This window comes from Stomoxys calcitrans, chromosome 5 (assembly GCF_963082655.1).
Source record: "Stomoxys calcitrans chromosome 5, idStoCalc2.1, whole genome shotgun sequence".
Lineage (NCBI taxonomy): Eukaryota > Metazoa > Arthropoda > Insecta > Diptera > Muscidae > Stomoxys > Stomoxys calcitrans.
The window spans coordinates 161,882,751-161,904,319 of record NC_081556.1 but is presented as its reverse complement, the minus strand read 5'-3'; the positions used below and the strand labels follow the sequence as shown (position 1 = coordinate 161,904,319).

At 37.8% G+C, this 21,569-nt stretch overlaps 1 protein-coding gene and 1 long non-coding RNA gene across 3 annotated transcripts; both read right to left on the bottom strand.

The window, feature by feature from the left end:
* Window positions 1-1,239: 1,239 nt before the first annotated feature.
* LOC106086147 (histone-lysine N-methyltransferase trr) lies at window positions 1,240-14,317 on the bottom strand. Of its 2 annotated transcripts, XM_013250692.2 has the most exons (8): window positions 14,105-14,189; window positions 10,522-14,036; window positions 4,292-5,809; window positions 2,894-4,199; window positions 2,211-2,818; window positions 2,027-2,156; window positions 1,761-1,943; window positions 1,240-1,677 (listed from the first exon to the last, which is right to left on the bottom strand). In XM_013250692.2, the coding sequence occupies exons 1-8, from the start codon at window positions 14,123-14,125 to the stop codon at window positions 1,585-1,587; spliced, it is 7,374 nt and encodes a 2,457-aa protein (XP_013106146.2). In that variant the 5' UTR covers window positions 14,126-14,189; the 3' UTR covers window positions 1,240-1,584. The 2 variants fall into 2 exon arrangements, with proteins under 2 accessions (XP_013106146.2, XP_013106144.2); XM_013250690.2 differs by having other exon boundaries at window positions 10,522-14,317.
* Window positions 14,318-16,561: 2,244 nt separating this feature from the next.
* On the bottom strand, window positions 16,562-17,260 carry LOC106086139 (uncharacterized). Its single transcript, XR_001221080.2, has 3 exons — window positions 16,871-17,260; window positions 16,746-16,810; window positions 16,562-16,656 (listed from the first exon to the last, which is right to left on the bottom strand). It is a non-coding gene; the product is annotated as an uncharacterized LOC106086139 (long non-coding RNA).
* Window positions 17,261-21,569: the final 4,309 nt, after the last annotated feature.

Below are 21,569 nucleotides of genomic sequence, written 5' to 3'. Positions count from 1 at the left end.
AGTCATTCATCAAATGTCAAATGCGATCGATGGTGGAGGATATGTAAGATTAGGGTCGGCCGAACTATGTATGCACGCTTTTGCTTATTTGATTCTCTCCATGGTTAAAAATTAAATTAAACAAAAAAATAAGAAAATTTAATAACTCCCTTTCTTGTCTAGCGTAAATTCAGAATAAAACATTGTTTTTAAATCAAAACTAAAAGAATGATGGGTACACTCATGCATGTGTTCATTCATTGCTGTCTCAACAACGACTTAAGCCAAGAGAATAAAGACCGTAATCACAAAATTTAATGATTCTTTAAAACAGGTTTATTTGACAGTTCTATAAAGGAGATCTGTCAAATAAACCCATTTCAAATCTATATTAAGTTTTGTGAATACCGGTGTAAGAATACGTGTGAATTGTGCAGCACACACCGGCTTACCGTTTCAACGGTCCGAACGAACACACATTGATTAAGGTTTCTCTTTGGCAAACCAATTGTTGTTGTTGTTGTAGCTATCTGTTGAATATCCGGATCCAGGTGGTGTAAGTCCAGAGGGATCTGGATCTGAGACAAAAATGATTTATAATAAGCGTTACATTAAAACGTGTATTAAAGTGGTAAAATATTCATTAAATACGAGATGAAATTTCATTCGATACGAAAATGCTCTCGACCACGTATGCGATAATTCGCGCTCTGAGCATAGCCGAAATTGTGTTCTCAGTCAAGGCAAATTAATGAGCAAATAAACCAATGACCATTAGCTGCAATTTTTACGTTAAACATTTTATTTTATATGTTTTTATCTCAAATATAATAAAATATTCGTATATATGAATATTTGTTTTTTAAAATGTTTTTTTTTTTTTGTTCACTTAACATGTATCAAATTGAGAAAGTTTTTAACAATAATAAGAATAATTTATAGGCGATATCTATTTTTACATGTTTACATCATAGCTATCATCTATAACAAAATTCGAATGCACTACATTAGATTTAAAACTTTGTAAACTGCATACGCATATAGGTATGTATGTTGTATAATAAGTGTAGAAAATAAAATGTAAAGTATTCTCGGCTCCGCTGAAACACTGCGCAATAAGATATTATATGACAAAATGAAGGGAGTAAGAAAATATATATCTTATGCCAAAGCTCAAGTATTTATACATATATTTCTATCAATATATATATATATATATACCTCTTTATGTATATAATCACTGGCTTAGTAATTAGTAAAAGAAAAGTAATTGATTTATTACTGTTATGGTTAAACAATTATGAACTATGTACAAAATTGCGTTTGTACACGACAAACGTATATATAAAGGGGTAAAAGGGGCAGGGAGACTGGGAGACTGGGAGGGGTGTTAGTTGCTAGTTGTGTATTATTAAAATTGAAATGGGACTGGGACTTCCCTTTCTATCTCCATAATGTAGTGCATCGTAATAAAATTAGTTACTATATGTTTAATTGGATTGAATTTATGCACGAAAAGATTACCTAGGATATTGGGTTATACTTATTATTACATAGTTTTGCTTTGTTCAATTGGTCTGGGTTTGGGGGGGGGGGGTTCATCGATTAGTTCATCCATTTTCGACAATTTGGAGCACCGCACATGCATGGTATTTTGCTACCGTCATCTTCTATATCAAATTTGTAATCGTACGAAAGCTGAAAGAACGGGAGAAAAATATTGTTTTTGATTTGTTTTTCTTTGTATATGCAAATTGGGAATAGAAATCGAGTTTAATTACCTCTTCGCTGCGATTTATCCGGCGCTTAGCAAAGATTATAATGCGCAACTCACGATCGACTTCCACAATCTCGGTGACGCAATTGGGATTGCATGAATGGTTTATGTAGCGAGCTAAGCCCCCACACAGTGTTGCGTCGACAACGCGATCTTCATCCAAACGGAACATATAGATCCCGCGGTTCTGGGTGACACATTAATTATGGCAACACATTAGAAATGGGCAATGGAAAGAACCTAACGAACGAATGAACGAAAGTAACTTACTCTAGCTTCATATTGTTTTTCTCGTATTTCAGAAACTTCTGTGCGGATGACCTCTCCGATGTATTCAATGATCATTGTGTGTTTCTCCATATCTCGGGCAGCGTACAAACCCAAACCAGCTATTTTCGATCTAGCGAGAGGATAGACGGATATCAACATGACATTTGCATGCATAGGACCTTACCTTGCCAAGTATACATTGTTTCGCCATTCTTGCTTCATTTTTTTGTATTGCGAGCTCTTGGAGTGCACAAACTGTTTGCTGTACGGACAGGTGACCTCACCGGCGGCGGCAACAGATGGCAGCGCAGCCTGATGTCCTTGGCTACCCAAAGAACTGACCGAACTGCAAGTTCTCTGGGGATGATGCCTCTTCCATCCCATCAGCTGTCTCAACTTTGGCTCAGTACGAGCTGCTCCTGAAGGATTCAAAGCTAATGGCAAATCTAACAGAGGATTGCGACCATATTTGAAGCGGTAGTTTGTCAACGTTTCAACGCCAGGGAGGCTCTCAATTATGCGCACTATGGAGGGCTCTGTCAGACCAAACAAATCTTCACCACTTATGAATTCGGAATGGAGCTTCACCAAGTTATGAGATCTACGTATTTCTGAAATAGATTGAAGAACATGCTGCCACACCGCTTTTGGCGAAACATCGCGCAATTCCAGGTCGGCCTCGGCAGGTTCCTGCACCACGATGCGAAACTCAGGTCGTCCCGAAACCTCTGCTATAGAGCACACATAGCGACATCGTTTATTTGGTCGACGCATTGACCAATAGAAACGAATCTAGGCAGAAAGAACAGAATAAGACATGGATAAAGTTAATTAGTGTAAAACCAACCGCCGCTGGCAAAATCTTACAATTTTGTAGCCGATAGGGTAGATGCAATTCGATGTGTGAAAGGCCTCTAATTGGTGCGGCAGTAGTTGCCCCACGTTAAGGAAAATCAAACTGCCCACACGCAGCAGGTTTACCATCTCCGAGTGATGCATGATAGCAGCCACTTGCCGATTTTCATCCCGCTCGACAAACACTCTACGCGGCACGGATAACGAGAGCAGCTCCTTATCTTTATCGTTGCGTGATGCATGTGCTTGGCAGTGAATCGTTTTGTTTTGGTAGAAAACGCACTGGTCCCGTATAGCACAGGGCAAATGGAACACAGCGCCACACCGTGTTTTATAGCACTTCACTGTCGCTCCCAGTTGCTGGCAAGTGTTGCACGACTGATTGAGACCGATTTGCAGGGCCATATGGAAATTCATTAAGCCACCACTTATGGTCTCGTACACCTCTGTGGACCAGAGAGCACAATTCAGATGCACCCATTTGTCAACATCATAATTTAAGAGGCGTGAGGGACCATCACTGACCCCATCCCCGAGTTGAGAGCACAACACACAACTTCGACGATCCTCAATGGACTGCTGGGGAAGCTCGTTGGAGGTACTTAATGCAGAGGTCACCGTCATTGTAATGTCCATTTTAAATAGCATGTCCCGGATTTCTTTTTCCGACATTCGTTTGGCTGTCGCTGGCGATTGAAAGCACTTTGCATTGTAGTATCGGAAAGAATTTTTTTTCGGTTTTAGCTCGGGTTCTGTGGACACCTTCACCTCCTCCAGCTCTTTCTCCTTCTTCTCTTCCAGCAAATTGGAAACATCTGGTTTGATGTCCAAAAAATCGTCCATAAAGTCGCTCTCGAACGTTGTTCCTTCTTGGGATGCTAATACTGATTGTATGGTCGAAGCGCTCAGCTGCTTCTTTTGGCTGCTCAAGCGGAATTGAATAAAACAAATTTTGTTGCAAAAGTACCGCGGCTGTGGCGGATGCAGTAGTTTTACTTGTATTGCACTCTTGGTGTTGTTATTATTGTTTTTCAAACAGCGCCCCTTGATGGCTTTGCCACAAGAGCGGCACATCTGCGACCGACCGTTCAGAATGTCTTGTATGGACAGATTTCTTATCGCCATGTCGCGATCACTTGAAGATAGGACAGGGGGCTTCTCTTCAAACTCCGAGTCGGCTTCATCGACCACCTTGTATGGTATAGGTGTCGTAATTTGCAACAGATTTGCCAAGTTCTTCAGGACGTCCAACAGCCGTTCAGCTGATGAACTTGGCAACGAGATAATTACATTTTGACTATTGGGACTAGTTTTTAAACTGCAAAGGAAAATCAGAAAACAACCAAAGGCAAATTTGAGTAATTGGCATGATTAAAGGTGCAATGTACGCATGTTCAAATGGGACCTTACCTTCCTTTATAGTCCATATCTTCGGGAATTTCCTTGATGTACAGTCCATTGTCGGCGTCGTTTTCTAACGGTTTTAATGGAGTCTTTTTACGTTTGGTTATTAAAGCCATTGAGTTTACCAAAGGTATTACAGGCGACATTCGACCCAACCTCTGTTGGGTGCTGCTCATAAGAATTAACCCTGGAAATGTTTCCTGTTGTACCATATTCAAATGCATCGTTTTAACAGGGTCCACAGGCATTAGCAACTTGTTGGTAACTATCTCCGTCGAATCCACAGATCGCTCGCGATATACCTTGACCCAGTTGTTGAGCTTTTCGGGTTCCGATTTGTATGTAAATGAGGTAAATTCCTGGTCGTAGTAGTTATTCTGAATGGAAGACGATGAATTTGGATCATCGGTTGATTTGTGACCATGAAACTTTTTCAAATCATAAAAAGGCACTTTATTGCGAATGTAACCTGCGCCATATTCTCCCTCCAGTTCCTGCTCAAAAAGATTTCCCCGTTCACTTTGGCGACTTTCCTTGAGGGGGGAATTGCTCGAACTGGTGCAGTTACGCCAGCCATACAAATTGCATACACCATAATTGACATTCAATTGAGGCTCCAACACCTGCATTGGGGGCATTTGGCGTAAATGCAACATCATATTTTCTATGAACGAATCATAATCCTCCTCCAGCTTCAGTGATTTACGGGAACGCTTCTTGTTGTTTGCGGCGCTCGCAGCACTTGATGAACAATTTGGCGTTGTAGAGCTGTTGGCAGGCGATTCTTTGGTGTTAACGGTTACGGTTTTACGTTGCTTGTGTTGTTCACGTTTCCGTTTTTTGCGATTATCACCTTCTTTTGGGGCCGGACTTGGACCCGATGTTACCGACGATGGACTTTGAGTTTTGGACTGTGCTTGTGCTTGCGCCTGCTGTTGCAGCAAAATTTGTTGTTTATTTATTATATTTATCGGTGGCTGACATTCCGCAGTTGGCGTTGATGGTACGGAAGTTGAATTTGTCGGTGTTGCAGTCGACGACATGGGGCTGGGTGTAGTATTTTGTTGGCGATGTTGTTGTTGTTGCTGTTGTTGTTGCTGCTGATGTTGTTGTTGTTGCTGATGCTGCTGATGTTGTTGTATTTGTAACTGCTGTTGTTGCTGTTGATGGACCTGGTAAGGTTGCATAGAATTCGGCTCATCGATTTCCATTTTCACAGCTTGCAATGCCGTCGGCTTTACAGCGTCCTGTCGTGGTATATTTTGATTAGTAGTGGCTAATTGAGTAGTTGTCGGTTCTCTTGCTTTGGTTTGTGTTTGGCCAATACTATCGCCCACATTGGAATCTGTCGTTGCATGAAACAATTTATTATGTTGTTGTTGTTGTTGCTGTTGTTGTTGTTGTTGTTGTTGTTGAACTTCAGTCATTAACTGCTGCTGTTGCTGTTGACTTGCATTTGGGGTGACCACGTTCATAGTGGATGTAGAATGGGAGGAGGCATGAGTGGTGATATTTACAATGTTTCTGAAAAGGAATTATAAGTTTTTTTAGGAAATTTATTTTATTTATCTCAACACATTGGCAAAAGAATTAATCAATATTAAACAAAAATGATCCCTCGTTCTTCGTTAAGTGTAGTTAAAAATAAACGACATAAAGGTTACAAATTAAATAAAATATTGGGTCTAGAATTGTAAAATGATGGTGAAATAAGCACTGTACATCCGGGCTTTTCTCAACACAAAAGAATCCGACACCCCTGAAATAATCAATTGATTTCTTTTAGTAGACTAAGTAAACTCAAACAAGCCGAAAAGAAAATTTGGACAGCGGTTATTAACGGGCTTAAAAAATAACAAGAGCAGCGGCGAATTGACATATGCGGAAAAGGTACAGCCAAGAAATTTAACAAGATCAAGATCATAAACAAACCGAACAACTCTTTTAACCAATTGCTGAACGGACAGCGTTATGCCAAAATAAACTTCAAGGCAATGGAGCACAAAGGGCATAATAAGGAGGTATCGGATAAAAAGCACCAACAACTAATTGGTATTGTATAAATTCTTCAATCTTCTTCTTCATCCATCAAAACGCCGAGGCAATCAATCTGGTTTACGGGTCTAAAATCTATGCCATTTAAACTGACGTGAATACATTCAACGACAGCTGATGAAAACATGAGGGTCTTACTTTTAGATGCATTATTTAACAGACGATTATCATTCATGCACGAGTGAAGCTTGAGTAATATTTATACTATTACACGGCCAAGGGTTTTACAAAGGCGGTGAAATTGGCATCAATCGAAAGATATTTTTCCAGAGAAGCGACGAATATATATGCAAATTAATTTTCCTTACCGAAAAGCCATGAAAATGAGGAATTAATTTTCAATAAAAGAAGAAGAAGCATAAACACAGCAAATTTTTGTTGATTTTTTTGCCTACTTGACATGAAGGTAGCAGCCACAAGATCAAAGTATGTTTGATTATAAACGTGTAAATTATAAAACAAAACAATTAAATTGCGAAAAAAGGAAACAAAAATGTGAAAATTATTTAAAATTAAACTAGGGCATTTGACGTTAAAGTGGGATATGGATACAACTCTTGAACTATGAACTTAATGAATGAACAAAGACCTACAATACATAAAGATACAGTATATTAATTGCAGCTTTTGGATGCCAGATGTCGTTAGTAAAAATAGACCCCATCTTTCTGTTATATTTTTCAGTTACAAATAGTGGTCAACAGGTGTCGTTGGTTAAAATGGACCCAATCTTTTTTGGGGATTTTCCTAACAATTTGATATTTTAAGTATAATTTTGCATCTGTGATTTTCCAGCTGAACCCGGTCCGCTCTTCTGCGCCTTCTTCCAGAATCTATAGAACAAAACTATCCTTTGAATATTTATTTTCGAGGATTAAATGGCTTTTTGTCGCTTGAATAGAGTATAACAACATGAATTGGTCCTCCAGACACTTAGCCCTGAAATAGTATCAGCATCGTGCTTTACTCTCAAATACCATTTATTTAAACACCATATTACCATTTAAGGGGAATTTATGGGATGAGGCTTCCCCCCAATTCTTAGCCCCAAAATTGGAAATAAAGTACGTTTCGTTCGTTCGTTCGTTTCGTTTTCTAATCTCAAAGGTATGTATATTGGGCTGCCCAAAAAGTAATTGCGTATTTTTACTTTAATCAAATATACTTTTTTTACACTTTTTTCTAAAGCAAGCTAAAAGTAACAGCTGAAAACTGACAGAAGAAAGAATGAAATTACAGAGTCTCAAGCTGTGAAAAAATTTATCAACGCCGACTATATGAAAAATCCGCAATTACTTTTTGGGCAACCCAATATATATATATACCACACTCAAAATTTGGATACCAAATCTTTGTTTTTAGATTACTATAAGAAGGCACACAAAATTTCGCTCAAATCGAACCACCTATTTCCGCGATCTGGCGTGTTTGAAAATTAGGGGAAGGGAGAGGGTCCGTTCCCCCTTCCGATATCAAAAAATTTACCATACTTTCACGACGGGATCATTATGCGTAATCTGTGAAAAGGTCAAGAAAATCGTTTCAGCCCTTTTTGAGCCTATACGGAACATACAAACACAAATTGATTTTTATATATATACTAGCCGAGCCCGGCCCGCTCAACTGCCTCGATAATGTTATGTTGGAGAGGAGTACTATTAATTTGGAAATTTTTGCCTAATTACAGTTAAAAATATATTACAATTTTCAATTAAATCGCAATTTTCAATTTTTTCGCTTAAATCGCCCTACCCATTTCCGAAATCTGGTATTTTTACGAACCTGGCTCAACTATCTACTCACATTGTTGTGTATATAGATAGCTAAGCCCTGCCCGCATCGCTGCACCGTCGTTTTCACCACTCGAAAAATATGTTTCTTATTCTCACTCTAAAATTTTGACAACATTTTAACTAATAAGATTTTTCTCCAAAATTCTTTTTTCTATAGAATTTTACATATATATATATATATATATATATATATATATATATATATATATATATATATATATATATATATATATATATATATATATATATATATATATATATATATATATATATATATAGAAAGTAAATGCATTTTTAATATAACTTAGAATGAACTTTAATCAAATATACTTTTTTACACTTTTTTTTCTAAAGCAAGCTAAAAGTAACAGCTGATAACTGACAGAAGAAAGAATGCAATTACAGAGTCACAAGCTGTGAAAAAATTTGTCAACTCCGCCCAGCAGCACGTCGACTGGTCTTGTCTAACGATGAGCTAAAAATGATTGCAACCTTAAAGTTAAGGTTTGCAACTCCTGCTTTCATGCTGAACTCATAACTTTGGCGGTATGGCGGCCTACATTTATTTGTGTCCTGTTAGGTCATTATGATTGATCTACAGTTTTGGGGTGAGGTGGTCCGCTATATACATGAGCAGAATAAAGATATCAGATATTCTTATGATTAGTGTATACAGCCGTTTGGTAGAGGCCGTCTATATGAGGGTTGTGCGCCACTTTCCATCTGCCACTTGAGCACAAATTTGAATGACGCACACTACTCAAAAAAATCTATCACTTGATTCCCCATTGTTTTGATGGGTCACATAACATGTCGGACTTAAAGCACCTTAAATTCTAGAAGTAGTAATCTGCTCTCAAATGTCTTTCATTTGAGTTTCATCAAGCTATGATTGAGTAATATTCCCATTTGGCGGGCTTATCGGGGATGGGGGGCGACCATCAATTACTTGGACCTCATTTTTTATGTCATATTCGTAGTCTACTCCCGAATACATTTCATTTGAGTCGTATATTGATATGTACATCCAATATGTCTCTTTGGAGCAGTTTTTGGGGTTGGGCTTCTCCTTGGATACTTGAACCCCAAATTTTTATAACGTATTCGTATTCTACTCTCAAATATATTTCATTCGATACCCATGTTATCCCTATCAGTCCACTTTTGCTTTTGAGTGGCGTTTTTGGGGTAACAGGAGAGGGTCCGCCCCCTTCCAAAACCAACAAATTAAATATCCTTTACCTCCTTCCTGAATATATTCGTAATCTACTCCCGAATACCTTTCATTCGAGCCCCATATTGTCATTACCGTCCAATAAGCCTATTTTAGGGGGTTTTGGGGTCGGGGCGGCCCCCAGTTAAATGGACCCAATTTTTGATATGAAATTCTTACTCTACTTTTGAATACCTTTGATTTGAGTCCCATATTGTCCCGATCGGTCCACTTTTATTTTTGGGTGGTACTTTTGGGGTAAGGGGGAGGGTCCGCGAACCTTATTTTGAAATGTGGATCCAACTTTCGGAGAGTTTTACCCCAAAAGGCACCAACGGACATGTAGCCTTATTATGACAATATGGGGCTCAAATTCAAGGTATTTGAGAATAGAGTAGGAAGTTGCCATCAAAGGACATGTTGCCGATTTAACAAATTCTGGGTCATCACTGACCTAGTTAATTTCTTATGGTTACTATATTTTAAGTATGTTCATAAATATATTTTTTGTTTTTTATGGCTGGGGAGCTAATTTTGCTACTTATAAATTTTTTGTTTTAATTTTTGTATTAGATTTTATTTTTTACCGTTTTCATATCGTATAGGTGTGAATACAGTTATTGGCCGCAAGGCATTTTGTATTATATATATGATATGACATTAATAAATAAAAAAAAAAAATAAAAATTAATGGGTTTTAGGAGTAGGTAGCGAATGTAACATTTGTTCCGCCCACATGAACAGTAAATATTGTGAGCACCTGAAATGGTCAAGTTTCCAACGCTCGCCCTCTTTCAATTCTCACCAAACAGACATATAACTCCATAGTAAAAATATGTGGTATAAATTAGGTAATAGTACTAAATTAAACTTAGACTGTGGTCTAAAGTGAGTCAGTTTGGAAAATAGACTGCCACTCTAACCTAGACTGGAAATCAGCTGGAAAAGCGAATGAAATACACCAGTCTGAAAATTCTCCCAACTCATCATTAATAAACAAAATAAACAGGAAGGGATCAAAAACCGATCCTTTCATCAATCCACTCCTTACATTAAGAACTTCACTAAAATTACCATTCACGTTAACTATCTGTTGCCTGCCCCATAAACACTAAGACCAGAAAATAACATGCACTACTCGAATTCAAAAGGAAAACCAAATCTAAGTAACTTACTTTTCTTTGTTCGCAGTATTTGTGTATGTTCTAGCTGCGGGATGTGGCTGCTGTTGCAACTGCGAAGTGTTCTGCTGCAGGTGCTGTTGCTGGTGTTGCAAATGCTGATGATGATCGCTAGCTTTTTTTGGATCTTGGATATATTTTGTAACCTTGGTCGTTAGTGTCACCTGCGATGAATTTTGAGTAAATGCTTTTAAAGAAGACTGACTTAGCATTTGTTGTCCAGTTGTCGGCGATGTTAAGTGTTCAAACTGTTGATGTGTTTGCTCTGTGCCCTTAGTGTTGCTGGGATCTCCCGATGATGATTGCATGGGCAATATGTCATTACTCTGTTCATTTGGCTCTGCTAACGGTGGCGGCTTGGACACAAAAGACGTTTCCTTTGAGATTAACGGTGATGATGCAAATTTGGTTTTGTCTGAATTTTGAACTAAAGCTTTCGAAGAAGAGACATGGGAAGAAGCTGTGGTAGACGCAGATGTAGTTGTGTGTGGTGACGATGGGGCGGAACATGAACTTCCCAAATTTAATGACGCCGCTTTTGAATTGTCAATGGTCAATTTTGAATTTTGGGATAGGGCTCCTCCCGATGCGCTTGTGGGCGGTGTTGATGATGCATGAGTACTCGACTCACTAGCCGGAACAGGTGGTATAACAGGTCGGGCTAATTGTGCTTCCAAAGAGCTAACCAGTCCCAAGCTGGGAGCTCTGACATTAATGACTTTTCGTCCTGGCAGAACAGTAGTGGCAGTACCAACTGGCCCAGAACGTGAAGTTTGATTGTTAAGTGGGGCACTGTTGGAGTTTTGCAGCAACTGTTTAAGAAGCACGTTGTTGCTTTCTTCAGTTTTTGTTGAATGTGCTGCCGAGACATGATAATGTTGTTGAGCCAGCTGCTCCGCCGTCGATGACACCGACGACGATGTTGATGTTTGCGTCGCATTTGAAATAGATTCTGAGACAGCCAAATCCGTACTCTGCGGTATGTGTTGTTGCTGCTGCTGCTGCTGTTGTTGCAAAATTAGTTGCTGCTTTTGCAATTGTTGTTGTATTTGTTGTTTGTGTAGAATGAGTTGTCTTTGTTGCTGCAAAAGCTGATTCCTCTGCTGTTGGGTGTGCTGTTGTTGAATTTGATGCGACTGCTGTATTTGTATTTGCTGTTGAGAGTGCTGCTGCTGCTGTTGTTGTTGTGGCTGTTGCGACTGCTGTTGAATTTGCAAATGGATTTGATGCTGCTGTGCTGCGGCCTGTTGTGCTGATGGCCCTTGCTGGTGCTGAACACTCATTTGCTGCTGTGGCTGCTGTTGTATTTGTTGATGTATGCTTTGCTGAGAGATGGGCACATCCAATTCGACCATCTTTTTGTCATCTTCGGTGTCAACTTTTGTTTTGGAAATTTGGACAAAGCTGCCTCCGCTGCTGCTATAAAGCCCACTAGGCAAAACTTGGATAATTTTACGGTTTTGTACAATGCTCGTTTGTCCCAGATGTGTAAGAGGCTGTTGTTGGTGCGTAGCATTTGCCGAATCTTGCAAATTTCCAGTGACATCAGATGCAGTAACAACATCGACCTCGTTGTGCGAACTGGTTGATGATGCCGCAACACTCAACGATGTTGAACTACTGGTTGGTAGGTTTTGATTTAGACTCACATTCATTCGAGCGGGAGCATTTGATCTACTCTGGTTGTTATATGTGGACGTAGTCACACACAACGTAGTTTTAGATCCGGCATTAGTAAAAACCTGCTGACCTGCCGATGTTTTAGCCAGCATTAAAGAAATGTTTCGAGGAAAATTTGTTGCTACACCTCCACTCGACGAAGTGGTGATGTTCGAGGAGTTGACGTTTGCAAATTGTGACTTGGTTAATATTAATTTCTGTTGGCCGCTTACGGTGTCGGCCATACTTAAAGACACCGTGGACATGTTACTGGAAGTAGTCACCAACTGAGGAGAATTCTGCCTTACGATACTAATTGTTGGGCAGATGTTGATTCTTTGTGTTGTTGGCGTTTGATTTTGTTCCACACTCTCGTTGTTCGCTGGTAGCGAGTGTCTTATACTGCTTGCCGATATATTGCCAGCTGTGGAAGTGTGAACCACTTTAACACTAGCCGGTAAAAATTCAGTTGGTAGAATGGATGGTCCCGATGTTTCGGCACCGCCACCTCCAGGAATACTCTTAAGAACTTGGTTCTTATCTGTTATAAGAACGGATTGGTCAGAGGAGGATGTGGAAGATGTTGGCGGAGCTTGTGAAGCGGCAATTATTTCATCAACATTCGAATTTGACGATGTTTTGATAATCGCCCCTGCGGGCAAATCTTTCACGAAACTAAGTTGTTGCTTTTTCTGAGGTGACGGCCCGTGGCCCTGGATATGCTGCGCGGTGCTTTGTTGCAACTCCGGCTTTGTAGAGGTGATAGTTACGACTCCCGATGATTGTTGCAGCAAAGTAGATTTGTTTGCTTGTACTGTTTGAAATTGCAATGGAATTTTCTTACTGACTACCTTAGCTTGAACAATTTTCGCAGATGACACCGGTTTTATTTGGAGCTGGGACAATGAGACATATGTAGGCTGGTTTACCTTCTGGCCCCTCTTTATATTGAGTATTTTACTCAGCTGTGTTTGCGGCGACTGGCTTGCGCTTGTTTGGATGGTGTGAATAACACTTTTGGTACCATCTGTTTGTCCACCTTGGGTCGAAGAGTTGCCTCCTGATTGATGAATTATTTGGGATGAATTTAAGGGTTTCAGTAGCGGCACCGATATCGTTGTATTGCCTATGGACACTTTGGCAGTTGTTTGGGTAACTTCAGGTAAGAGTTTCTTTGAAGAGACTACTAATGATTGATTCTTGACAGTTCCCCCCTGAAGACTCTTTATATTGACGGTTTCCCCACTAGTCCCTGTCATATTACCAACTGAACAAACACGACTGTATGTAAATGTGCTTTGAGGATTTATAGATGCACTAGATGCAGCTAACAATATTTGCTGTTCCGGCTTTTTTTCTCCAGCGGTCATCATTGAAAATTTTCCCGAGCCTTGCGAGTCACCACTTGTGGTAATTAGCTTCAAATCAATTCCATCTCCAAACCCCTTTTTATTGGCGTCAGTCATACCTATCTGTAAACGTTTCCCAATTGGTTTTGTGCTTAGTGCACTCATGTTGTATGAGGTGTTAGCTGTACTACCTGGATCTCCATCAATATGAACAATTCGTTCGTCCATAGTGACATCATTGCTGTCGCTGATTTTGCCAGGCACTTGTTTTCTTATCAGAACCATTTCATCAACTCCGCTTGGGGTGGAGAAAGCTTTTGGGTTGTTTTCCATGCCGCCGCAACTTTCCTCGCTAAAGGCGCCAGCACTTGCACTGTCTTCGACAATTAATTGGTAATGTTGCTGATGGGACGTGGTGGTATCACCTGCTATGATTTTTCTGCCTTTGAATTTTTTTGTAGTTGCGTCCGTACTAGATCCAATGCTAATTACATTCGCCACCTGCGAAGACACATTTGTCGCTAGGATATTGCTGCTACTCCCACTCTTTTCCAATCTTAATTTCTTACTTTCATCATCGTGGCTTTCATTTGAAGATCTCTTTATCGCATTAGCGTTTCCTGGAGGGTGGGACATTGTTGGGGTATGTGCAATTGCAGCTAAAACTTTAGAATTAAATTCTAGCGATTAATAATTCACCCTCGATATGCAAAACAAATAATTTTATCATTTTCCTTTCTTCCGAAAAAATAAATGCATAAATGCAGGGATTAATCGACTTTTTGTGTAAAAAAGTCGAAAAGACGAAGTCAACTTTCACTAGTTAAAAAAGTAAAACAAATCGACTTTGAAGGCAAAAAATCGTATAGTTGATTACAAAATCGAGTTATCGATAAATACGTTACATCACGAAAAGCACAGTATTATGGGGCCTTTACATGGAACATCGTAATTCGTGGTAATTGTAATAGTTTGATGAAAATAGAGGTGTATGAGTTATACGAGCTCATAACCAGCAGACATGACAGAAAAATCAAAATCATTTTACTTTTTCTATGATTGGCGTCTATCGATTGTTGTTGAAGCCTAATACTGACTTCAAATGTTCGGCCGAACAACTGTAAAAACGCATTATAAAAAAATGGTGACGAAGAAAATGCGAACACATTCCGTAGAGAAATGTGTTCGCATGACAGAAAAATCAAAATCATTTTACTTTTTCTATGATTGGCGTCTATCGATTACTGTTGAAGCCTAATACTGACTTCAAGTGTTCGGCCGAACAACTGTAAAAAAATGTTGAAGCCTAATACTGACTTCAAATGTTCGGCCGAACAACTGTAAAAACGCATTATAAAAAAATGGTGACGAAGAAAATGCGAACACATTCCGTAGAGGTGATACAAATGCCGTAAATGCCGTTTTACAACTTATCTTTTACAAAAGTGTTTTATATTTGCATTTCCATAATTATAACACTGTACATATGTGTGAAAAATAAGATCAAATAAAAAATCTTTTGACATTTAGATTTACTTCAAAATCAAAACAAAAATAAATAAAAAGTATTCAGCTATTCGCATGACCTCACCGAATGTGTGGTGCAATCCGCCATGTTGTCATCAAGCTGATCGACTTTTTGCCAACAAACACAAAGAAATTTGTATGCGTGTTATATGTTTGCGTACCTGAGCAGAGAAAAAAATAACAACAAAGACAATGCAAACAAAAATCTGTCATCTTATTACCGTCAAACCTGGCCGACTGTTAACAGGTGTTCGCGTGAAACCACCTTTTCAAATCCGCCTTGAGTTGAGCGTTCCGTTTCAAAAACCCAACTCTGCACACAGATTCCACAGAAGCAACGCAGAACATTTTCATTCTGTTTAGGCCTTAAATGTCTTTCCTGCAAACGAAAATTTCGATCTGTCAACGAGTTTTGGATTTGTGTGTGTGTATTATAGTAAGAAACTATAACACACACAAAACAACGAACTAGTTACATACACAAAATCAGAGTTGCACTAATCACTGATTTTGTTGTTGGTCAACTGCCACTTCCTGTTAATCAATGTATCTTAAAAAATATGAATGAAACTCATGCCAGGCATGTTTAACTATTGACGCCGTTATAGAAAAATCACTAAACGGCGGCACCATGATTTCAATAAACTATTGGGTTGCCCAAAAAGTAATTGCGGATTTTTCATATAGTCGGCGTTGACAAATTTTTTCACAGCTTGTGACTCTGTAATTGCATTCTTTCTTCTGTCAGTTATCAGCTGTTTCTTTTAGCTTGCTTTAGAAAAAAGTGTAAAAAAAGTATATTTGATTAAAGTTCATTCTAAGTTTTATTAAAAATGCATTTACTTTCTTTTAAAAAATCCGCAATTACTTTTTGGGCAACCCAATACAAACACAATGGAACCTGATAGAGAGACTCAACACCTACAATTTGGAGTATTACATTTGTCCGGGACATGCTATGTCCCGAACAGTTTTCAGATTTCTCTCTAGAAACTGGTAGTCACTAAACTAAAGGCCAGCAATGGTATTCGTACACAAAAGTCTCAACGGAACCTGACAGGGACTCAACACCTACTACTTGGTGCATCACATGTGTCCGGGAATATCGGGACAAATAAAACATCGTTTCTTAGAGAAAAAAAAATCACATCTGTGTTAACAAGCATTTGACATTTTGATTTATTGAAAAATCAAAACAAAAATAAAAAAAATTTACTCAGCTGTTCGCATGATGACACAGAAAAATTAATTAATTTGTAAAAATTAGATTCAATTACGAAATTTGTACATTCAATAAAAAAATTGCTGAAATTGGTCCTATAAAAGATTGTGTTATTGATTCACAATTTTGCAATTTGGATTTATGATGAGCTCAAAAACTCAATTAAAGTGTTTTATAATTTTCATAAACCAATTAATTGAAGTTGGCCTTTTTTTAATCAACTTTTTATAAAAACTTTTTATTTCATTAAATTAAATTGTGTATAAAACACGAAATATATAGCTTAAAAATAAAAATATGTTTTTTTATTTAATGATCCCAGGCTTCGGAAAAAGGAAGAAAATTGTTCATTGATGTGGTGATGGGGCATGTCTGTAAAGAGTATAATAATCAAATTAATTTATATCCATTTTTAAAATGAATCGTAATAAATCCCAATCTAAGCATTTTGCGTACAGTACCATGAAATCTCGATCCACATATGTTATCTTTCCTCCTCAGCGTCATTTTCCACGTCAATATATCTCTATATGGATAATAAACTATTAAAATAAGATAATATTTATAATATTTATGTTGTATGTACCACGTTTGCATTCTTCAATTTCCTTCAATTTGTTGCGTTTGGAATTAGCCTATTCTATTTCTGTTCTATATTCAACCAAAATAAAAATGTGTATTATGTTAGGGAACATTTGTCAATTGATTCCGGTAATAGTGTTTTGGCAGTCCCGCAACATGAAAATGTGTAAACAAATAATTAACCACCACAAAAAAAATTAATAACTTCAAGCACCGTATAATTTTTTTTTTTATTTACATCGCCGTTTGGTTTTATTTAGCTGCTCGAAACCCAATATTTTTCAACACGTAAGAGCTGGCCTACTGGATTTATATCCAAGTAAATTTGCAATAAATCTGCTGTGGCCGACGGTCTGTGATTCCTTTATGTTATTTTATTACCCGCCAGTTTAGTTTTTTCTTTGCTGTAAAATCTTTTCACACTATCAACCATTCTTCGGAACTACGCGCCGATTTTTTTTTGCACACGCACAATCCTGGCTGCATTTTGGTTTGCCTCCAGCATGATTTTTGGGGATTTTAACCATGGTGAAGCCTAAAAACACCAACACATTTGTAATAAACAAATTCGTAATACAATAGTACAATATGGCGACAAACATCGATTTATAATTTTGACCTATTTTTAATAATACATATGTACTGAAATTAAACGTTTTTAATTGCAAATAACTTTATTTCATGTTCCATGGACCTATCAAAACATAAATTTGCATTCGTAATTGCTAGAAAAAAATCTACAAAGCCTATTATGTCACCTTGTTACGAAAGCCTATTATGTCACCTTTGACGGTGACATAAGCCTATTATGTCACCTTTGACGGTATTAAGATGTCAGATCTTTGTTTGCATTCTCTTTTTATTTATATCATTTTTATCGCATATTTTTCGCTCATGCACGCACACGTATCCACATAAGCACGCATATTTGTTGCGTGTGTTGGTAAAATGACGATCAGCTTGATGGCGAATTGCACCACATGATTTGTGTTTGTTGTACTAATGCCACCCCCTTTAATTGTTTCGCCATGGGATGTATAGTTGATTTTGTTGTTGTTGGGCCAATGGCTACCTTGTATAAATTTGCAAGGTAACTGTAATATAATTGCATGATATATTCATTTACAGGTAGTGGCAGTTGCCCAACAACAAAATATTGAGTGCACTATCTGTCAAAATCAATGAACTAGTAACATACAAAATTTTGTATATGTTACTAGTTCGCGTCATTTTTCGTTATGGTTCTTAACTATAATACACACACACAAGCAAAACTTTCTCATATGTAATCCGGAAAGAAGTGCAAATGAGCCAAACATATGTACGCATACACCACTGAATACAAATATAAACCACACAATCATATTTCCATTTTTGTAAAAAATCCAACGTTGTACTATTTTTTAATTCATGATTTTAACATCTAGCAACGCAACTATAGCTGATTTGCCATCCATAATCGACCCCTAAGATGTCAGTTCTGTGTTTACATTCACAGCAGGCCACCCAACTTTTTTGCACGTTCTCTTTGTTTGTGTTTCTCTTTCAGCTAGTCATCTGAATTTTGAATAAATACTCCTTTTGATAATGTAGGTCGGTTGGGAATGTAAATGGGTCACATCGGTGCATGCTTCGATGTAGATCCCATATAAACTGATCAACCGATTTAACTTCTTGAGCCTCTATGCGGCGCAATTATTATCCGAATTGGAGGCTCAAGAAGTCAAATCGGATGATCGGCTTATGTTTTAAAAGTATGCTACCTCCTGTAGGTTTTTATTCTAGCCACTTTTTCATGTCAAGCTCCTGTTGGTGAGTAAGCTCGTTCCGGTTCAAAGAACCGATTACCTCGGGAGCAGGTTGTCCATTGGTTATTTACATGCGCCAATAACTTGCTTTGTCATATCGAGTATCATAGGCACTCAGTATTTAGGAAAGAGAAGGTGCCGCCCGGCCTCTCACTGAGACTCTCCGCTTCTCACCGTTGATTGTCCTGTTCTCTTTATTTGTGTTTCTCGTTGTCCCATTTTACCTGCACACGCACATATGTTATCTTTCCTCCTCAGCGTCATTTTCCACGTCAATATATCTCTATATGGATAATAAACTATTAAAATAAGATAATATTTATAATATTTATGTTGTATGTACCACGTTTGCATTCTTCAATTTCCTTCAATTTGTTGCGTTTGGAATTAGCCTATTCTATTTCTGTTCTATATTCAACCAAAATAAAAATGTGTATTATGTTAGGGAACATTTGTCAATTGATTCCGGTAATAGTGTTTTGGCAGTCCCGCAACATGAAAATGTGTAAACAAATAATTAACCACCACAAAAAAAATTAATAACTTCAAGCACCGTATAATTTTTTTTTTTATTTACATCGCCGTTTGGTTTTATTTAGCTGCTCGAAACCCAATATTTTTCAACACGTAAGAGCTGGCCTACTGGATTTATATCCAAGTAAATTTGCAATAAATCTGCTGTGGCCGACGGTCTGTGATTCCTTTATGTTATTTTATTACCCGCCAGTTTAGTTTTTTCTTTGCTGTAAAATCTTTTCACACTATCAACCATTCTTCGGAACTACGCGCCGATTTTTTTTTTGCACACGCACAATCCTGGCTGCATTTTGGTTTGCCTCCAGCATGATTTTATTGATTTTTGTGGATTTTAACCATGGTGAAGCCTAAAAACACCAACACATTTGTAATAAACAAATTCGTAATACAATAGTACAATATGGCGACAAACATCGATTTATAATTTTGACCTATTTTTAATAATACATATGTACTGAAATTAAACGTTTTTAATTGCAAATAACTTTATTTCATGTTCCATGGACCTATCAAAACATAAATTTGCATTCGTAATTGCTAGAAAAAAATCTACAAAGCCTATTATGTCACCTTGTTACGAAAGCCTATTATGTCACCTTTGACGGTGACATAAGCCTATTATGTCACCTTTGACGGTATTAAGATGTCAGATCTTTGTTTGCATTCTCTTTGTATTTATATCATTTTTATCGCATATTTTTCGCTCATGCACGCACACGTATCCACATAAGCACGCATATTTGTTGCGTGTGTTGGTAAAATGACGATCAGCTTGATGGCGAATTGCACCACATGATTTGTGTTTGTTGTACTAATGCCACCCCCTTTAATTGTTTCGCCATGGGATGTATAGTTGATTTCGTTGTTGTTGGGCCAATGGCTACCTTGTATAAATTTGCAAGGTAACTGTAATATAATTGCATGATATATTCATTTACAGGTAGTGGCAGTTGCCCAACAACAAAATATTGAGTGCACTATCTGTCAAAATCAATGAACTAGTAACATACAAAATTTTGTATATGTTACTAGTTCGCGTCATTTTTCGTTATGGTTCTTAACTATAATACACACACACAAGCAAAACTTTCTCATATGTAATCCGGAAAGAAGTGCAAATGAGCCAAACATATGTACGCATACACCACTGAATACAAATATAAACCACACAATCATATTTCCATTTTTGTAAAAAATCCAACGTTGTACTATTTTTTAATTCATGATTTTAACATCTAGCAACGCAACTATAGCTGATTTGCCATCCATAATCGACCCCTAAGATGTCAGTTCTGTGTTTACATTCACAGCAGGCCACCCAACTTTTTTGCACGTTCTCTTTGTTTGTGTTTCTCTTTCAGCTAGTCATCTGAATTTTGAATAAATACTCCTTTTGATAATGTAGGTCGGTTGGGAATGTAAATGGGTCACATCGGTGCATGCTTCGATGTAGATCCCATATAAACTGATCAACTGATTTAACTTCTTGAGCCTCTATGCGGCGCAATTATTATCCGAATTATTATCCGAATTGAAGTCAAATCGGATGATCGGCTTATGTTTTAAAAGTATGCTACCTCCTGTAGGTTTTTATTCTAGCCACTTTTTCTTGTCAAGCTCCTGTTGGTGAGTAAGCTCGTTCCGGTTCAAAGAACCGATTACCTCGGGAGTAGGTTGTCCATTGGTTATTTACATGCGCCAATAACTTGCTTTGTCATATCGAGTATCATAGGCACTCAGTATTTAGGAAAGAGAAGGTGCCGCCCGGCCTCTCACTGAGACTCTCCGCTTCTCACCGTTGATTGTCCTGTTCTCTTTATTTGTGTTTCTCGTTGTCCCATTTTACCTGCACACGCACACACACGAGCGCAGTTTTCTTTGGTTGTATTGAGAACAATGTCAATTTTGAAATGACATCTTGACGACGAGATGGCAGATAGCACCACATTATTTGTGGTTTTTGTACAAATGAGACCATCCTTTATTGTTCTGCCATGGCGAAATGCTAACGATTTCAATACAAAAATATTTTCCTATTATACACTTTACAGAAACGGCGCTGGCAATTAAAACATTGTAAAACTTTGGCCGAACCCTACATATGTGGGTTCGTTTTAATAATCAAAAACAAAAATAAAACTAAAGGCAATCACGGTTGAATGAATCGACTTGGACTTTTTCGTCATCTGCATAGTACGTACAAATCAAAATATTATGTTAATCCATATTGTTGTACCATTTAGACCCTCCCCGCTGGTAAAAATAATTTGTTTTTTGTTCTTAATAAAAAGACAAAATATTGAAATGCAATACGTTTCATTTTGTATCCGCAATTAATCGACTGAAGTAAAAAATAGT

Excerpts from the sequence above, each read along its gene's own strand:
- LOC106086147 (XM_013250690.2), bottom strand. The coding sequence starts at position 14,171 with ATGTCCCACCCTCCAGGAAACGCTAATGCGATAAAGAGATCTTCAAAT. Across the intron at positions 2,819-2,893 it reads ACCCTATCGGCTACAAAATT|ATTCGTTTCTATTGGTCAAT; the intron begins GTAAGATTTTGC and ends CTTTCTGCCTAG. Across the intron at positions 1,678-1,760 it reads GGATAAATCGCAGCGAAGAG|CTTTCGTACGATTACAAATT; the intron begins GTAATTAAACTC and ends CCGTTCTTTCAG.